Raw genomic sequence first — 18722 nt, 5'->3', positions numbered from 1 at the left:
AATAAAGATGTTCTCCATATATAAGAAAAGGAAATACCTGCTTCATACTTTCAGAAAGAAGCCCGGCATAGGGCTTCTGTGCAAGGTATTTCTGGTACGCTTCAAGAACCATTAAAGCCACTTCAGCATGGACTGCTCGATCCAGATGAAGGGTACCCTTTGAAGGAGAAAAATAATTACAAACATGCCATCTTGATTTTTTTTTTAAACATACCCTTGAACAAAACGACTAAGAAAAGTAGTAAAGTAGGATCTTGGATACAGAACTTGAGCTTTCCAAAAATTACATCCCCTAACAATTAAGTTATAAAATGACAATAGGAAAAGACACTGAAATCTTAACCATTATACTGCACTTAGATAGGTTTGAAACTGACTCATCTCGGACCCCACATATCAAAGGTATCTTTGAATGTAACTCCCCTGTCCCTACCCTAGAAGCTCTATAAAGTCTTTGGGTTACAAGTTTAAAGGCATTACCCAAAACTGGGAAATTGTTCAATTATTATTAAATAGGAAAATATTTAATAAATTACATCTATATTTCTTTTCATTATTCTATCATCAGTGGAAAATATGTAAGATGCTCAACAACACAGGGGCACCTGGGTGGGCTCAGTCACTTAAACATCTTGATTTCAGCTCAAGTCATGATCTCAGGGTCTCTGCTTGAAATTCTCTCTCCCTCTCCCTCTGTCCCATCTGCACCCCGCCCTCCCCCCATCACACACACACACAGGTGAGTTCTCTAAATAAACAAGTAATAAATAAAATCTTTAAAAAAAAAAAAAGATACTCAACAACACAGATAAAGTATTCCTTCAGAAGCCTGAAGTTGCCTATTGAATTTCCCATCCAATCTTCCTTGCAACCTGAAGAAATACATTTCTTAATCCTTTAATGGAAGATGACTTTCCTAACTAACAAAGGATCAATCGTAGAGACTCTCACAGGGAAGTCTTCACACAGCCTGGTGGGAGAGGAAGGCCTGGGGGGAGGGCGGTTCTACTCACAAATCAGAGAACGTAAAGATGGAAGACAACCCCCTATAGTGCTCACCCACCAGCACTGGAGTGGGAGAAGCTCCAAACGGACCCAGGGGCAGACCCAGGTAGCTAGGGACGTCCAGGGAGAAAAGCTGCCTGGCTCCAGTTTTCTCATCTATACAAGAGGGGTCAAGTTCATGCAAACCTCACAAGACAGCTATGAAGACTAAATGATTTGCTCAGAACAAAAGCTGGCAGGCAGAGAAGGATGAGTTCTCTTCCATTTTCATATCGAAACACTCTGCTCTAGGAGCTAACTAATAAGGTCTAGGGTAAAGAGGAAGGCAAGTTTTAATAATTAAAATCATTGACATGGCATCTTTGGAGACATATGATACATATGGTAAGTAGCAAACTCTGAATAATAATAAGCTATTATTAATAAAGCTATTAATAAACTATTATTAACAAAAACTACCACTGTTGAGTACTTAATGTGCACCAAGAATTGTCCTAAATATTCTGCCTGTTCTAACTTGCTGAATGCTTACAACCACCCTACAAGGTAAGCACGCTCTTATCAATGTTGACGGATGACCAGCTGAAGCCCTGAGAGTTCAGGATGCCGTCAGGGTCATGGAGCCAGGAGGTGGCAGAGCTGGAAACAGAACCCAGGCATGCAGGCTGGCTGTGAGTGCAGGTTCTTAAGCAATGCACAGTGTTTCAGGGAACAAATGTGGCAGTGACATGTGAGACAAATGCAGGAGAGGCAAGTAGGAGGAACTTCAGTAAACAGCAAGAGAGAACACAACAGATACAAATGGTCTAAGGAAAAAGTGAAGAATTTTCACCATGGAACAATTTATCTTCATTTAAAGGATGGTCACTCTGCAAAACAGAATTAAAGGAAAGACCCTAAACTCTGACACAGCTAACAGAATTTGCAGACCTTGCAAATGATAATTGAAAATGTCTACATTTTGAGAAAATGTTTCCTTAAAACTGATGTGTATAGAACCTCCAGTCTCTAGAGGATGGTTTTAACACATACCTGTTCACCAAATCCCCAATTCAGTCCTTCTAGAATAACGCAGGCCAATTTATTCTTCACCATTGTCAGGTTATAATTCAATAACCAATCCCGAATCACCGCTATCTCAGAGGCAGATGGTCGCCAGAGATACAAAGGCAGTTCTTTAAACAAGTATAAAGAAACCTTATTTGAAAGAAAATGATCATAATTAAGATAGAAATTAAGAACAATCCTGTGTTACTTTAATATTATATTATTAAACTGCTTGAAAATTTTTTTTTCCAAAAGGAAGTGAGGTTTTGTTTGATTTTTAGACAAATGAAATGGACATCATGCACAACCAAATGAAATAAGTATTAAAACCAGTAATACACCAAAAGCACATTTTGTTACCCTTTGTAAAGGTCATTAATCTTTTATTATACATATATTGGTTTACTTCCATTTAAGAAAACCATTTAAGAGTACCAAGACCCAAATTTAAAGCTATGATAAATGAGGAGATAGTCATTTATTTTACAAGAAGATTTAGCACGTTAAATAATTATTTAAATAAACAAAAAATAGAACTAGACTAAAGACAGAGAACAAACGAGTAGTTGCCAGAGGGGAGGAGAGTAAGGGGATGGGCAAAAAGGTACAAACTTCCAGTTATAAAATAAGTCACAGGGATGAGAACTACAGATAGGGATTATGCTCAATGATAATATAATCACTTTGTATAATGACAGATGGTGACTACATTTAGTGTATGGCGAGCATCTCATAATGTATGCAACTGTCAAGTCACTATGTTGCACACCTGAAATGAATATAATACTGCATGTCAACTATAGAAAAATAATTATTTCTTCTGTAACATTTAAAAAGATATTTCTGTTAGCTTCCAAGCAATCTGGGGAGGAGGGAAAGAACTCGATGGAGGTGAAGAGGAAATAAGATCGACCAAGAGTTGGTAACTGTTGAAGCTGGATGATGGGTACGAAGGGATCCATGACCCTATTCTCTCTTTTATAGAGATTTGAAAGATTCTGTAATAAAAAGTTTTTAAAACCTGTTTACAAAAAGTCTATAGCATCAACTTTGTGAACAACATATCCATGTGTGCAAATTAAGATAAATCTGGGTTCACTCAATAGTTTGCTTTAAGGGGGACTGATCAGGAGAGCAATTCATTTTATAATGTCTAGAACAGTGCTAGCCAATGGAAGCATAATGCAAGTCAATATGTAATTTTAATTTTTCTAACAGCCACATTTTTAAGAGTTAAACAAGTAAAGTTAATTTTAATAATATATTTAATCCCATACACCCCATACGTTATCAACATATAATCATTACACAAAACTATTGAGACAGGTTACATACTTTTGTTCATATGAAGTCTTTGAAACCTAGTGAGTAGTTTACACTTACAGTACACCTTAATTTGGGCTAGCCATCTTTTAAGGACTCTATAGTTACACATACCTAGTGGCTACTGTATTGGACAACACAGATCTAGAACATACATACATACTAGTATTTTTCAGGTTTCTGCACTGCTCCCAATGAGAGGCAAAACAAAATGTGAAAGAACAGTAGAAAGAATCAATTTTAAAGAAATCTTTCCTTTGTGTGTATGTATGCACTCATCACAGTTAATTTTTCATGAGGACTTATTAATAAGGGTCTTGAATATTCTCAATAAAATGGTAAAATAATAATTTTAAAGATGGAAAAATCCTACTTTACCCCATGAGAATCTGAAAGAAAGGGCAAAATAATGGTTCTAGAACAGTTGGTACAGCAATGAAATCCATCCAGAAAAACATCTATCCCAGCTAGATAAAATTATGGTTTAGCATGTATCTGTCCACTAAGAATCAAAGTGTGACTATCATGAAAGACCTAGGGACATTAAAAGGTTAACAAAGGAATATTACCAAAAACTCTATGCCAATAAATTCAACTAGTTAGATGAAATTGGAAAATGCCTTTAAAAACATAACCTACCAAAACTAACTAAGGAAAAATAAAAATCTGAACAGCTCTGTGTGTTTAAAAAATGCAAATTGTTATCAAAGGGTTTTCTACAAAGAAAACTCTAGGGCTAGATGATTTCACTGTTAACTCCATCAAACAGTCAAGTGAAAATTAACAGCAATCTTAAAATGTCTTATAAGAAACAGAAGAAGGAATGCTTCCCAACTCACATGATGGGGCCAACATAATCCTAAAATCAAAACCTAACGAAGACATAACAATAAAACTAGAGATCAATATCCTCATAAATATACATGTAAAAATCCTCAACAAAAAATATTATCAAACTGAATCTATCAACATATATCAAAAATAATACACCACGATTCAGTGGCTTTTATTCCAGGGAACAATAATGGTTCAACATTTGAAAACTAGAACAGTTTAGAGCCCAGAGATCATTCCCAGTCTCTGGGGCTAGATCTGATTCCTAATTATCCCAAGGTGACAACAAAAATCTTCAGAGCTATCCTATTCATCTAAAGATATAGAGGGTTTGAACAAGTTCCTCCAAAAATGTCAGCAAGTTCACAGAGCGCAAAGGAACTACAGGTATAAACAGAGAGGAGAGCCATCTTTAACAAGATGTGCTCTAAAAACCTTATGGTCCCAATTTTTACAGTTAAATATACCTCTGGGCACAGTTTACTACTTGAAGTATTATGACTAAGTTTAAAATATAAGTGTACTCAAAACCAGAAAAACACTTAAGAGAAAATAGTGATGAGCTCAATCAAATGGGAAGAATCTTGTGACACCTCCCCCATGTATATTTCTTTGGGACTCATCCCATTAGATAATCACTCAAAACTGAACAACCAAAAACATGCTCCTGTATGTTGCACATAAAAAGCCTTTCATCTCAACATAAGCATATCACAGTGGGCTACAATGCTTTCCTTAAAAACTACTACTGCCGCATGGAAAACAGTATGGTGGTGCCTCAGAAAATGATAAATAGAATTACCCTATGTTCCAGCAATTCTACTTCTGGGCATATCCCCAAAAGAATGGAAAGCATGATCTCAAAGAGAAAACCGTATTCTCCTATTCGCAGCAGCATTATTCACAGCAGCCAAAAGGAAGAAGCAATCTGAGTGCCCATCAAGAGAAGAACAGACAAAATGTTGTCCATACTTAAAATAGAATATTATTCTGGCTTAAAAAGGAAGGAAATTCTGACACATGCTCTGACATGCATAAACATTGACCACAATATGTTAAATGAAGTAAGCCAATCACAAAAGGAGAAATACTGGATGGTTTCACTTATATGAGGTACCCGGACCAGTCAAACTCATAGAGAAAGTAGAATGTTGGCTGCCAGGGCTGGAGGGGAGGATGGAGGGAAAGGAGACTTCCTGTTTAATTGGTACTGAGCTCCAGTTTTGCAAGATGAAAAGAGTTCTACAGATGGATGATGGTGACGATAGGCAGCAAAACAATGTGAATGTACTTAATGTCACTGAACTTAAAAAGGGCAAAAATGGTATATTTTATGTTGCATATAATTTACCACCATTAAATTTTTTAATGTAAAAAAAAGTACCATGTACTCTTCCAAGGAAAGCACGGTATGTCATGTATCCTTCATTTAGAAAAGAACGTGTCTCGTGAACCAATCTTTCACTGGAATTTGCCCACTTTTGAAAGTGATAAAGCAATGACAGTTATCAGTCATCTATCATACAGGAATAATGCAGTGACTATAAGACAGAAGGGCCCTTTGCAAATACCATACAGAAAAGTGCTTTAAATGTTCCTCTTCAAGTTATAATACGTGACTTCCTGCCATTAGAAAAACTCACACATTACAGCCTTCTTAAAGATGATGATGAAGATCTTCGTTAAGTGCATGTTTTTAAAAAATGGCACATGCCTACAATGGAATATTATTTGGCCATCAAAAGGCAGAAAGCGCTGACTCATGCTACAACACGGATGAACCTGAAAAACATTACGCTAAGTAAAAGCAGCCAGTCACAGACCACATATCATATAACTCTGTTTATATAATATGTTCAGAAGAGGGGTGCCTGGGTGGCTAAGTCATTAAGCATCTGCCTTTGGCTCAGGTCATGATCCCAGGGTCCTGGGATCAAGCCCCGCTTTGGGCTCTCTGCTCAGCGGGAAGCCTGCTTCTCCCTCTCCCACTCCCCCTGCTTGTGTTCCCTATCTCTCTGTCGAATAAATAAATAAATAATCTTTTTTAAAAGTAAAAATAAGATTAAATAAAATAAAATGTCCAGAAGAGTCAAATCTAGAGACAAAAGGCACATTAGTGATGGCTTAGGGCTGCCAGGAAGAGAGAGACAGAGTGTAAGAGTTAAAGACCTTGTGGTTTCTTTCTGAGGTTATGAAAATGTTCTAAAATTGAGAATGGTGATGGCTGTGCAACTCTGTGAGTATACTAAAAGCCATTGGCTTACAAGCTTTAAGCAGATTAATTGTATGGCATATGAATTATATCACAACACAGCTGTTTTTAACATGGACAAAGATTACAAAAGGGGCTGTGACAAATGACAGAAGTCAACCTAAATCACCACTTTTAATTTTGCTTTTGGCTGATGTAAATAGGGCCTTTCTTCCTAATCAGGGTTGTTTTCTTCCAAGTATAAAACATAAAAATTGTGACAGCCAAACAAACTTTGAAATGCAAACGGTTATTAACTACAGACTACAATTAGAAGAAAAACCTGTTAGGGAGGTTACAGACTTTTTGTACAAAGCCGCTAACCCCAAGCAGGCCTGGTGAGTGGCAGAGCCTGGGACACATACATGCTCTCTTCATCCTGCCGTGCCTGTGACTCAGACATTCCCAACAACCTATTTTTCTCATTGCTCCATGAGTGTAGGATTTAACAGAACAAAAAAAGCAAAACAAACAAAATCATTGCTCTTACCATTCCCACCTGGTCAATGGTGTCTTGAACTCGATCCAAAAGGATAGATATTATCTCAGGGTGAACAGCTGTGATGGCCCCTAAGAGCTCTCGACCAACCTTTGAAAAAGTCTCCCTGGTGGACAGGGTGACGTAAGATACCTAAAGGTGGTAGGAGGTGGAAATGGTACTTTCAGTCAATTGTCAGTCAAAACACAGTTCCATACTTCATTTAGGACGTCTTCAAGCAAACGAGAAAGAATCTCACACTGAGCCTCAGGTCACACTATGTTCAAGAAGATGTCGGACCTTCAGAAGGCAAATCGTCTATCCTGAGGCTGGGAGTCAGAAGGGGCAGGGAAGCAACTATAAAACAACAACTCCAACTGCCCCACATAGTAAATACATCCCAAAGTCTGTCTGTAGCTATAAAATAGTCCCTTTGGTGTAAAAACTTCTTTAAAACTGCTAAAATGGGACGCCTGGGTGGCTCAGTTGGTTGGGCAGCTGCCTTCGGCTCAGGTCGTGATCCCAGCGTCCTGGGATCGAGTCCCACATCAGGCTCCTTGCTTGGCGGGGAGCCTGCTTCTCCCTCTGCCTCTGCCTGCCATTCTGTCCGCCTGTGCTCGCTCTCTCTCCCTCTCTCTCTGACAAATAAATTAAAAAAAAAAAAAAAATCTTTAAAACTGCTAAAATGATAAAAATCAGAATGCATTTCATAGAAATACCTATTTTCTCCTACAAAATAAGATCCCCACTGACAAGAGCTTCTAAAATAGCAATGTTCACCAATGCCTGTTGAACAACATATTCCAAACTACAGGCTGCAATCCATTGATGTCAATGGCAAGCAGATTTTTTTAAAAAAATACAAGGGAATAGAACAAAAAATTAACAGAAAAAGGTGAGAGTGCGTCTCAGTAAGATTAAGTGCTGCCTCAATTTCACACATGTACACACACACACAAACACACAAGAAGAATCAGAATGTAATACACAATGTAATTTTTACTCTAAGTACTGGCCAACATCCTTGAAACATTCAAGAACACAAATGTTACTTTCACAAAAGACCTTGAGAACATCACTTACTGTATATGAAAACAGTCTTTTCCCAACCCCCTGCAATATTCTCATATCATGAAGATAGTCTGGCATGCCAGACTGATTTAGGCCTTAACTTCACGCTAAGTACAAAGTACAATAGCCTAGTGTTCGAACAGCCTAGTATTTGATCCTGGAAAAGAACTTTAGATCATCCAGTTGTATCATTCTCAAACCAGAGTACTGGGGAGAAAATAATAAACTCAGATATCTTCTTCAAACATAATCTGACTTCAAGTTTACTTGAATAGTTTGGAAGAAGTACTTTTTAATGAAAAGAAACAAATAAATGACACCCTAAATGGAAAATACGCATCTTTTTAAATATATGGGTTATGCCTCTAGACACTCAGGGTCTAGAGTCTACTCTCTTCCTCCCTTAGTGATGGCTTAGCGGAAGAAGGCAAGGATCTCATCCCACCTCGTCATTTTATAGCTGAGGAAGCTGAGCCCAGAGTGGGAAGGCACCTTTTCAGCTGTGAGATGGGCAACTGCTAGCAGAGTTAAAACAAGCGCAGGTCCTCTATGTGAGCATCAGTGTTCTTTCCACCATCTCATATAAACTGGCTCGGCAGGGGCGCCTGAGTGGCTCAGCTGGTTATGCGCCTGACTCTTGATTTCAGCTCAGGTCATGATCTAGGGATTGTGGGATTGAGCCCTGTGTCAGGCTCGGAGCTCACTGGGGTGTCTCTTGATATTCTCATTCCCTCGCCCTCTGCCCCTCCCCCCACTTGCACACTAAATAAGTAAATAAATAAAATCTTTTTACAAATAAATAAACTGGCTCAGAAGCCAGGCCACCATGTTACTGGCAGTGTTGTGGGGAAAGAGCAGCAGCAGACACTGTTAAAACCGCAAGTGTCAGGCTGTGCCAGGTGGTCTATTCCTCACTGAAACTCACCCATCAAATGTCAAGAGAGTAAGGGGAAATGGAATGAGCAGGATTCATATTTTCAATACTCCTTATAGCAACATGATATTCGTTTGATTTTCTACCTCCTTCCATACTCAGTACAAGTTAGTCACATTTTTTTTTTTGTAAAGCAATCCCAAAAGAATCAACACATCCCAAAGAAAACAATCCCAAAGAAAACATTTTTTAGCTGACTTCTAAAACTTAATATTCTAACCTCATATATCTCCAGAACAATAATTTTTATGAAGTCTTCATCCACATTGGTTCTTCTGGCCTGAGCCATCTGAGCAAATGTAGTCAGAAGGCAAATCTCTTCCGAGCTATTCATGGAAGAAAGACACTTCTCAAAGTTCACAAAGTGTTCTGGGTCTACAAGTTCAGGGCAAGAAAATTAGAACAAAGAATGAAGAGATATCACTTTTAATCACCCCCCAGAGAGAAAGGAGGTACAAAATTAGAAGATATTTAGAAATATCTTTTAATATATTTATAATATTTAGAAAAGATTCTTTGTTCCAGAATGGATTTCTACAGGCTTCAGGGGAAAAGGCAGGGACCAGATGAAATTCCAACTCTACATATAATGTAGCCTCAAAGATAACACTTAACACCCCCAAGCCTCAGTTTCTCCATCTGCCTTAAAAGGTTGTTGAAGATTAAATGACACTAGTGACTAGTGACGGGTTTTGTCATCAGGTGGGACACCTTCAAGACACATCTGAAACTACTTTGTTAACTGTTGGCCAAATGAATGATGACGACCTTACTAATGAAAACTGCTAGGACTAGCAAAGCACTCAGTGCAAACAGAGCATTCATTCCAAACAAAAGAGATTTTCTTATAAATGAAAATCTGGGGCAAGAAATTAGTTACAACCATGACTGCAATACTGCTAAATGTGATAAACAGTGCACAGTGTGTTCATTCTACCAACTTCTCCAAGGATGCAGTGTACGCAATACACTACTTTGTCACTAGGGGGCACTAGAGTTTCGGGATCCATGACCGAAAACTAAATGCTACAAAGGCAAAGATATAGGGGAAAGACTGAAAAAATAGTCTGTTTTAAAAATACATTCCCCTGATGGAATTTGCACAATAAGAAGGCAATAAGCCCACACTTCTTTCCAGGTGTTTACACATTTCAGAAATCAAAGGTAGTCCATCAAATGTCCCGTATTTTCAAAGTAACTCCATGGGGGCATTTACAACCCAATTTTCATTTCTCATCCCCGAGCTGGGATCAAACCAAGTTACTACCCAGAGCATTTCAAGAATAATGAAAACTGGAATTATCATTCTAATATGTCAGAGCAATAAAGCAGTCTTTCGAATTTCAAAATTATTACATACGAGTATACAGAGTAAAATGTTCTCTTAGTCCTTCTAAAAATAAAAGGAATAGGGGCGCCTGAGTGGCTCAAGTGGGTTGAGCCTCTGCCTTCGGGTCCTGGGATCGAGCCCCGCATAGGGCTCTCTGCTCAGCGGGGAGCCTGCTTCCCCCTCTCTCTCTGCCTGCCTCTCTGCCTACTTGTGATCTCTGTCTGTCAAATAAATAAATAAAATCTTAAAAAAAAAAATTTAAAAATAAGTAAATAAATAAATAAAAGGAATAAAGCCATGGAGGCACACGGGGAAAAGAGCCGCGCGGCCCAGTCCGGCCAGGCTGTACCTTGGAGCTGCTTCTTGCACTCAGTAGGCGGGAGAGCGACGCAGAGCTTCTCCAGATTCCCACTCTCCACCTGGTGCATGAGGTAGAAGAGCTTCCAGAGCATCTGCACCGACAGCGTCCCAAAGGGCATTTCCGACATAAACAGCCAAATGCCAAGTCTGCGTGTTTTAAAGAGTAGGAATAGTTTCATTTATCAGTCAACTTCACCACATTGAGAAAGCAGGCAGACCTGCTCTGGTAGAAAAAAAAAAGTTCTTAAATCACAACACAGCAATTTTTCTAACACGCTTCGGCCACCGACACCTCAAGGACAGGTAACAGTAACAGCAAGACTCACACAGGAACTTCGTCTGTGTCAGGCCCCGTTCTAATCACGCTGCCATACAGATCATCTCACTCCGTCCTCACAAAAACCAAGGCAAGTATTACTAGCGACACTCTCCCCACTTTATGCGTAAGGCTCCTAAGGCACAGGAAGGGTAATAGGAGGCAGAGCTGTGTTTTGAACCAAAGATCTTTTTAAGGCCTGGGTGACAGGCGCTTAGATACGATGTATGTGTCTGAGTCTACGTGCAGGTACGAGTGTGCACACAGACACATGTGCAATGAGAGAGAGGAGAATCAAAAATCCTGCAGGGCCTCTCCACTCATCACTGAATGAAATTCACACTCCTCAGCCCCACGTTCAAAGGCTTCCCCTATACAGCTCAGACCCATGTTTCTAACCAGAGGCCTCGCTGCCTGCAGAGTATGAGACCATTCCTGGATGAGCCCGGCAAGAATCTCGTACCTCCAAGCTGCCGCCCTCCAACTGCGAAGCCCTCCTGATTTCCTCCTCGGCACTACTACAGAACTCCGTCCGTACCTGACTTTGGCAATATCATACCCTTTATGGGTGGTTCTTACACCAGAGCCGGCAGAAAAATCACAGGGAGACTATTCTAGGGGGGAGAAATGAGTAAAGGACAGCAGGGCTAGGCAGGGAGAGATAAATAGGGGGCTATGTGATCAGGCTCACAGAAATCCCAAAAATGTGCAGGCGTTGGGAAACCAGGCATAATGGAACAAACCCGACCACCTGCCCTAGGCCTGTGGGGTGGGTGTCTTTTTTATGATAATCACCTATGACCAACAAAGAATAACCAGACCCTAAAAAGGAAGTAAGCCATTGAAGGTATTATCACTAGTCCTTGCTCAATGTTGGTATCAATAGAGATGTTAAAAACAATGTAAGTTCCCTGGTTAGCTTTCTAGAAAAGACCAACTGTAAAGTCCCTCAATGGCAATCCTATAGGAACCCCTCTCACTCTTGAGAGCTTTTTCTGTATGTTCACTTAATAAACTTCAATTGCTTTACACACACACACACACACACACACACACACAAACAACAACGACAAAAAAACCAGGAGACTTTGTGGGAAATGCAGATTCCAAGGCCTGCCTACACAGATCCTGATTTTGTAGGTCACAGCTCCGGCCCAAGAATTTTTAGGTTCTAGTCATCCCGGGTGACTCAGACTCAAGTGCTCCTCAAACAACACAGTGAGAAATGCCTCAAGTTGCTGTAATTTACATACACATACAAACCACAACAATTTGAAAGTAGAAACCAGGTTTTGTTCATCTTTGAATAAACTTAAATGTAACCTAGAGCCTTATATTCAAATTATCCCCCACCTAAACCAGTATCTTGCAAACAATCAGCACTCGGTAAATTGCTCATTAAAATTGGGTTAAAAAATGAATTTTATCTCAAAAAAATCTTTTAAAAAACAGGGAAGCACTCAAAACTGTTGCTGTATTTTGGACAAACCTACAAATTGACCAAATACAAACAAACAAAGCTTATTAAGAGAAAAAGAATAAGAAATTAAATAATATAAGCCAGACCCACATCTATGCTCCATCACCACGCTACTAGTGGACCAAACCACCACTGACCTAGATTCTGAAAAGCAGTAGCTAGACTCCTGAGCAAAGGTTGAAGAAACTGTTAAGTTCCGTTGGGCCAAGCTTCTGTCTTATTAAATAATTATCCTAACACCTCACATAGGACCTTGTATAACTTATCCCAAAACAGTAAGAGGAATTTGCAGAGGCCTTAAAAGTAGTATCATGAGACTGTGTATTTCAGGCCATGAAATCCCCCATATGGCAGCTATGCAGTAAGTCTGGCTTAGGTTTTTGCTGTCCTTTGGTTTTGTTTTGCTTTGGGTTGGGGGATAACCACTGTCAGAAATTTCTACTGGAAAGCCAAATACATTTAAATGTCATCATGGCTTTAAATATCTGATTCTTGGGGCGCCTGGGTGGCTCAGTGGGTTAAGCCGCTGCCTTCGGCTCGGGTCATGATCTCAGGGTCCTGGGATCGAGTCCCGCATCGGGCTCTCTGCTCAGCGGGGAGCCTGCTTCCCTCTCTCTCTCTGCCTGCCTCTCTGTCTACTTGTGATCTCTCTCTGTCAAATAAATAAATAAAATCTTTTAAAAAATAAATAAATAAATATCTGATTCTTGTGTAATCTCTTTCCTAAAATAAATTATACTCAAGAACAACAGTTCTCAATATTTTAAAGTTTAAAATGACAGGACTGCCTTTGTGAATTACACGTATAATGCTACAGGAGAAGAGTTCAGAGCTCTAACTCTAGGAATTGGTAACTATGGTGAGAGCTTTCCATCTCAGCTAAGTGGCCACAAGGACAAGTGACAGTCAGACACAGGAGACTATTCCTGACCCCCAGCAGGATTCTGCACAGGATCTGGTAAACCCAATGAGACCACCAAATTTATGGACAATATAGAATGAGTAATGAGTAAAGATAAATATCTAAGCCCAAGTTCTATATATCTTAGATCCACGCCTTCCAAGTGCCTCAAAGTGCTTAAGACTTAGTCAAGGAGTCTGATATTTCTCTAAGTGAGCACTCTATTCTTCATCTGAAGCCACAAAGAACCACCACCACCTCCATCCAAAAGGTCCTTCATGATTTAAAAAGTATTTCCATATACTACTGCATTTCATCCTGGGCACATATCCATGAGGTCGATGGAACAGGCAGAATCATTACCCTCATCTCCATTTTATAAATGAGGAAAGTGAGAAGACAAAGACTAGGTGACTGGCCCAAGGTGCCAGTAAACAGCAGGCAAGACTCAAACCCACTGCACAGCACACAGTGAGTACGGCTGAAGTTAGAGATCATGGCAAGAGGGAGCACAGACAACTCAGAAGAAGGCAAAGCTGGGGAAGAGCTGGCAGCTCATGAGTGGACTGGAGGCCAGCAAACATCTCTCAGCAGAGGGCACAACGCTTGGCAGAACTTGCCCCTACACTTGGCCAGATGCTCAGGGATGACAGTGCAGGAGGCACCACTGTGCCCCTGCCCCTCCCCCAAGTGTACCCCGGGCTAAAAGCAGCAACAAAGACAACATGACCAGAAGACAGCATTTACACAGCCAAGCACAGGGGCCCAGGACCCACAAGAATCCTCACAGTAAGACAACTTGAACAATAAAATGGGCAAATCATTTGTGCTGTGCACTGAGCACCTACCCTGCCTCACTTAGGCACTGAGATGGGTGGGAATGAGAATTCACACCTTGTTCAAGGCTTCCCCGAAAGCCGACGGATGACACCACTGAGGTATCAGAATCGGGTTATTTTAAGATTGGAAAAAAAAAAACTTAAAAAGAGCATTTCAGTCCACCATGACAAATAAGGAAACTTAAAGACAATGAATTTGCCCAAGATAAGAAACAGATGAAATGCACTCAGACATTATTGTACGAAGATCTAACTGTAGTGGATGACTTTCGCACCAATCTTCCTCACGAGTCAGGGAGCCATTTCTCAACAATCATCATCACATGTCTTACCTTTTGGCTTTCAGCACATGCAGGACAGCTCTCAGAAACAGTTCATCAAATTCAACCTGTAGTTTCTCCACGGAGTAGGGCTGCTGGGCCAGACCCAAGCCTCGGCTGTGGCTCACAAACTGTGCCCAATGGTCGCTCACATAACCAAGGGTCATCCTGAGCAGGAGGAAAGGCAATTTCAGCACTTTTCATTCACGTACTCAATCCTGGCACCTTCGTATTACATTGGAAGCACTAATTTACTCAGTACATATTCATGGAACACCTGCTATCTTCGAGGCTCTAAAGACAGTCAGTGGGAGGGCAAACCCCACCCTCACGCGGCTTACATTTAACGGAGGCAGACAACAAAGCAAAGGGAAAAGTATAATCTGTCCAATGGTCATAAGTGACGATGAAAATAAGTAGGAGAGGGGACTAAAGTTTCTCTGGAGTTGGCCAGAGTAAGGGGGTTGGCTGGGAGCAGGAAAGGCCTCACTGAAGAGGGACGTGTGAGTAAAGACAGGGGTATCTAAGGGAAGAGCATCCGGGTCGAAGGAACAACCAGTGAGAGGGCCCCAAGGCATATTCAGGATGTTGGAGGAACAGCAAGGCAGCCAGTGCGTGAAAGCAAGGTAAGTGGGCAGGAGACTGGCTGGAGACGAAATCAGAAAAGTGACAGGAGACCAGGCCACTTTGAACCCTTCGGCTTTTATTCTGACCGAGGCTGGGAGCAGACGAGTGACAGGAGCTACTGACTCACCACTTACAGGGAACACTGGCTGTTGGGCGAATAAGCCGAGGGCAGAGCAAGGGCAAAAGCTGGAAGATGAGTCAGGAGGATATTAACAATGACATTTGCAATTCGGGAGAAATATGTGAGAATGAACTAGGGCGGTAGCAGTGAACTTGGGGAGAAGCGGCTGGATTCTGGAAACCGCGGGTTTCATTAGTTTAAAAGGATGCGCATCTTTCACACTATAATCCCCGCAAATTGGAATGTGTGCTAAACTGATAACGTGCCGTACTTCTGTAGCATTTTTTCTTAGAGGCACACAAAATGCATCTTCAGAACTGGTGGCATCTTAGATTTGATGACAGTGTTTTGAAGGTAGAGATGACAGAATCGGCTGTCACACTGGATGCGGGGTATAAAAAGACGGGGATGACACCAAGTATTCTGGCCTGAGCAACCAGAATAAAGTTGCCACTTACTTAAGACAGAAAGGCCAAGGAGGAGCGGCTTGGGAGGTGGGACCGGGGAGGTCCATTGGGTGTATTAAACTACAATGTCTGTGAGTCATCCAAGGGGCGGTGCTGAGTTGACAGGCTTAACAGAGAGGCACGAGCTAAAAATAGAACTCCGAGCACCGTTGTAGTACTTCGATGACACTGAACGACAAGAGAATGGATAAGGGTCCAAAGAGCGAGTTTCGATGGAGAGAAGAGGTCCAGGAACCGAGCCCTGGGGCCGTCATCAAGGAGTTTGAGAGTGAGGGCGAAACAACGAAGGAGGCGCAAAATGAGAAGCTACGGAAATGGAGGAGAAACCAGAATATGGGATCCTGGAAACCAAGCAAAGAAAATGTTCCTTTTCTTTTTAAAGATTTTATTTATTTATTTATTTGAGAGAGAGAGAGAGAGAGATCACAAGTAGGCAGAGAGGCAGGCAGAGAGAGAGGGGGAAGCAGGCTCCCTGCTGAGCAAAGAGCCCGATGCGGGGCTCGATCCCAAGACCCTGAGATCATGACCTGAGCCGAAGGCAGAGGCTTAACCCACTGAGCCACCCAGGCGCCCCAAAGAAAATATTTAAAGGAGAAAGTGAGCAACTCTGAGAAAGCTATGTCAACTATGGGAGAAATATAAGGGAGAAGACTCAGAACTGGCCACTGGCTCAGTAGAACAAAGTTCATTAGTGCCCTTCATTCTTAAGAGCTGCCTAGGGGGTCCAGGGGTGGGGTGTGGGGAGACCCTGACTGTGGAGAATTCAAGCAAGAATGGAGGGGAAAAACCTGGAACCAATAGACGACCTGAAGAGAGTGACCTTGTAGAAAACAGTTCTACAGCTGGAAGGTGTGAGAAGAATGTGCAATAGATACAAAGAAAAATAAGCAGATGGAAGACAAAGAAAGGTCATAATACACTATAATAATCAACTGTAAGTATTTACACAGAAATATTATAGAATGAATACCGACCTTAAAGCAGGAATAACAATGTCTCTCCTACAGAGTTATTGGGAGAATAAAACGAGAAGGTATATCACTGGCATGTAGTGGGCACTCAATCCTACATCACATAAACAAACTCAAGGACAGGCTTTACCTTATTCACCAAGCTCAATCAGAAAATGAACGCCTGAACTTCTAATAATGAGTACATGGGCTTTTAGATTTAAAGAAATTACTCTCCAAGTCACCAGCCATCCTCCCTTCCACCATCTCTTGTTTTCAATACCCTCTACTAAAGGCTTTTTTTTTAAATTTTATTTATTTATTTATATATTTTTTTAAAGATTTTATTTATTCATTTGACAGAGATCACAAGCAGGCAGAGAGGCAGGCAGAGAGAGAGAGAGAGAGAGGAGGAAGCAGGCTCCCCACTGAGCAGAGAGCCCGATGCGGGGCTCAATCCCAGGACCCTGAGATCATGACCTGAGCTGAAGGCAGAGGCTTTAACCCACTGAGCCACCCAGGTGCCCCTACTAAAGGCTTTTAAAGACCTTAAAAGTCACAGCCTTGCAGGGCATCCTACAACCATTTACCTGGCTTTACAAAGCACATGGAAGCACATCAAAAATAATTATAATCAATTTTGTTTGGGAAACATCACTGAGGAAGGAGAGAGGTTTTAGAGGCTTTTAAGTTGGAATAAACAACAGCATACTAATGTGCTATAGGGAATGACAGTAAAGACAGAAAAATTAATAATGCAGAAAAGAGGATACAAAATTAATTCAATAAAAAGCAGTACATGTTCTCAAAATTTATTCATACTTGATCATAAAAGCATAAACCCATTTTTCAATCAAATAAATGATAATGCTTTCCTCAGTTCAAAACAGGGGCCAATGACAGAAGTCTTTGCAACTTTCTTTAAATGGCATTTAATTAACAGAAAATCAGAATAAGAATAAATAAGAGAGGTAAACGGAAAACAATGACATGAAAGAGCTATTGCCAATCCTCTGCAGCTAAGTGACAATTCCCAGGTAAAAGTGAGGAAGTAGAAGAACACAGGGAGCAAAGGAAAAGGAGAGAGGCTTCAAAGAGGCTTCATTTTCCATGACTGAGTTGAGTTTCTCTGGCCAAGTTCAACCCAGCAACTACTTCGAGAACCTTGACTCCAAGAACAATTATCTAACAAACCAGTTAAATTTGAGATAATTAACCAAATATTCTGACTGGAAGCATTTATAGATTTCCCATCTGCTAGATGGTGGAAAAGAAAATTCTTACGTATATGATAAATCAGACCCGAATTGTACACTGAGATGTCCATCATCTCAATTTCACACAGTATATATGCCTGACCCAGGCAAAGGCAAACAGAAACAGATGTAGCAACAGCAGTATTACCTGATCATATAACCAATTCGCTTCACAAACTGCCTGTAGCGTGCCCTGTTAAAGGTTTCTAACCCCACAGCCAGAAGCTCCACTAGTGAGTTAGCAAAGGCAAAAATTTTCATCATCTCTTGAGGTCTTGTTGTTTCAGGTGAATAATCACCTAGAAGATAATTGGAGAAAAGGGAGGAATTAATATTACTATCAAAAAACAATAAAGGACACAGATGTAAACACCTCAGTGAGGAAACAAAGCCAAAGGCGAGAAAACTCAACAATCCCATTGCTCTGGCTTCTCTGTCAACATGACATGGGGAACCTGAGACAAAGTGTAAAATGAAAGCAATATATTAAAGCTGGCGACGTAGGGGGCACCTGGGTGGCTCACTCAGTTAAGCATCTGCCTTCTGTTTGGGTCATGGTCTCTGGGTCCTGGGATCAAGCCCCACATTGGGCTCCCTGCTCAGTGGAGAGTGTGCTTCTCCCTCTGCCCCTCCCTCCTTCCTGCTCATGCCCCCCCACTCAAATAAATAAATACAATCTTAAAAAAAGAAAAGCTGGGCAGTGTGCAAGCTAGCTGACCTTTCTGCATCTCAGCACTAGGTGGGAAATTACAAACACAAGAGAAAGGAAGGAAATCACACTGAGATATGATGCAACCATGTCTGCACGGGCC

General features: G+C 40.9%; 1 protein-coding gene across 4 annotated transcripts in view; it reads right to left on the bottom strand.

The window, feature by feature from the left end:
- Positions 1 to 18722, bottom strand: part of EPG5 (ectopic P-granules 5 autophagy tethering factor) — a 106632-nt gene that overhangs the window by 65193 nt on the left and 22717 nt on the right. For 3 of the 4 annotated variants that reach the window (XM_047696841.1, XM_047696843.1, XM_047696844.1), the window contains 7 exons: positions 18059 to 18209; positions 14502 to 14657; positions 10623 to 10780; positions 9164 to 9318; positions 6951 to 7091; positions 2038 to 2202; positions 38 to 157 (listed from right to left, as the gene is read on the bottom strand). In XM_047696841.1, the coding sequence (XP_047552797.1) occupies positions 38 to 157; positions 2038 to 2202; positions 6951 to 7091; positions 9164 to 9318; positions 10623 to 10780; positions 14502 to 14657; positions 18059 to 18209 (1046 nt within the window). The remainder of the gene's footprint in view (positions 1 to 37; positions 158 to 2037; positions 2203 to 6950; positions 7092 to 9163; positions 9319 to 10622; positions 10781 to 14501; positions 14658 to 18058; positions 18210 to 18722) is intronic. The other variant, XM_047696842.1, reaches the window with a different exon arrangement.

This window comes from Lutra lutra, chromosome 12 (genome assembly GCF_902655055.1).
Source record: "Lutra lutra chromosome 12, mLutLut1.2, whole genome shotgun sequence".
NCBI lineage: Eukaryota > Metazoa > Chordata > Mammalia > Carnivora > Mustelidae > Lutra > Lutra lutra.
This window is presented reverse-complemented; position numbering and strand designations above follow the sequence as displayed.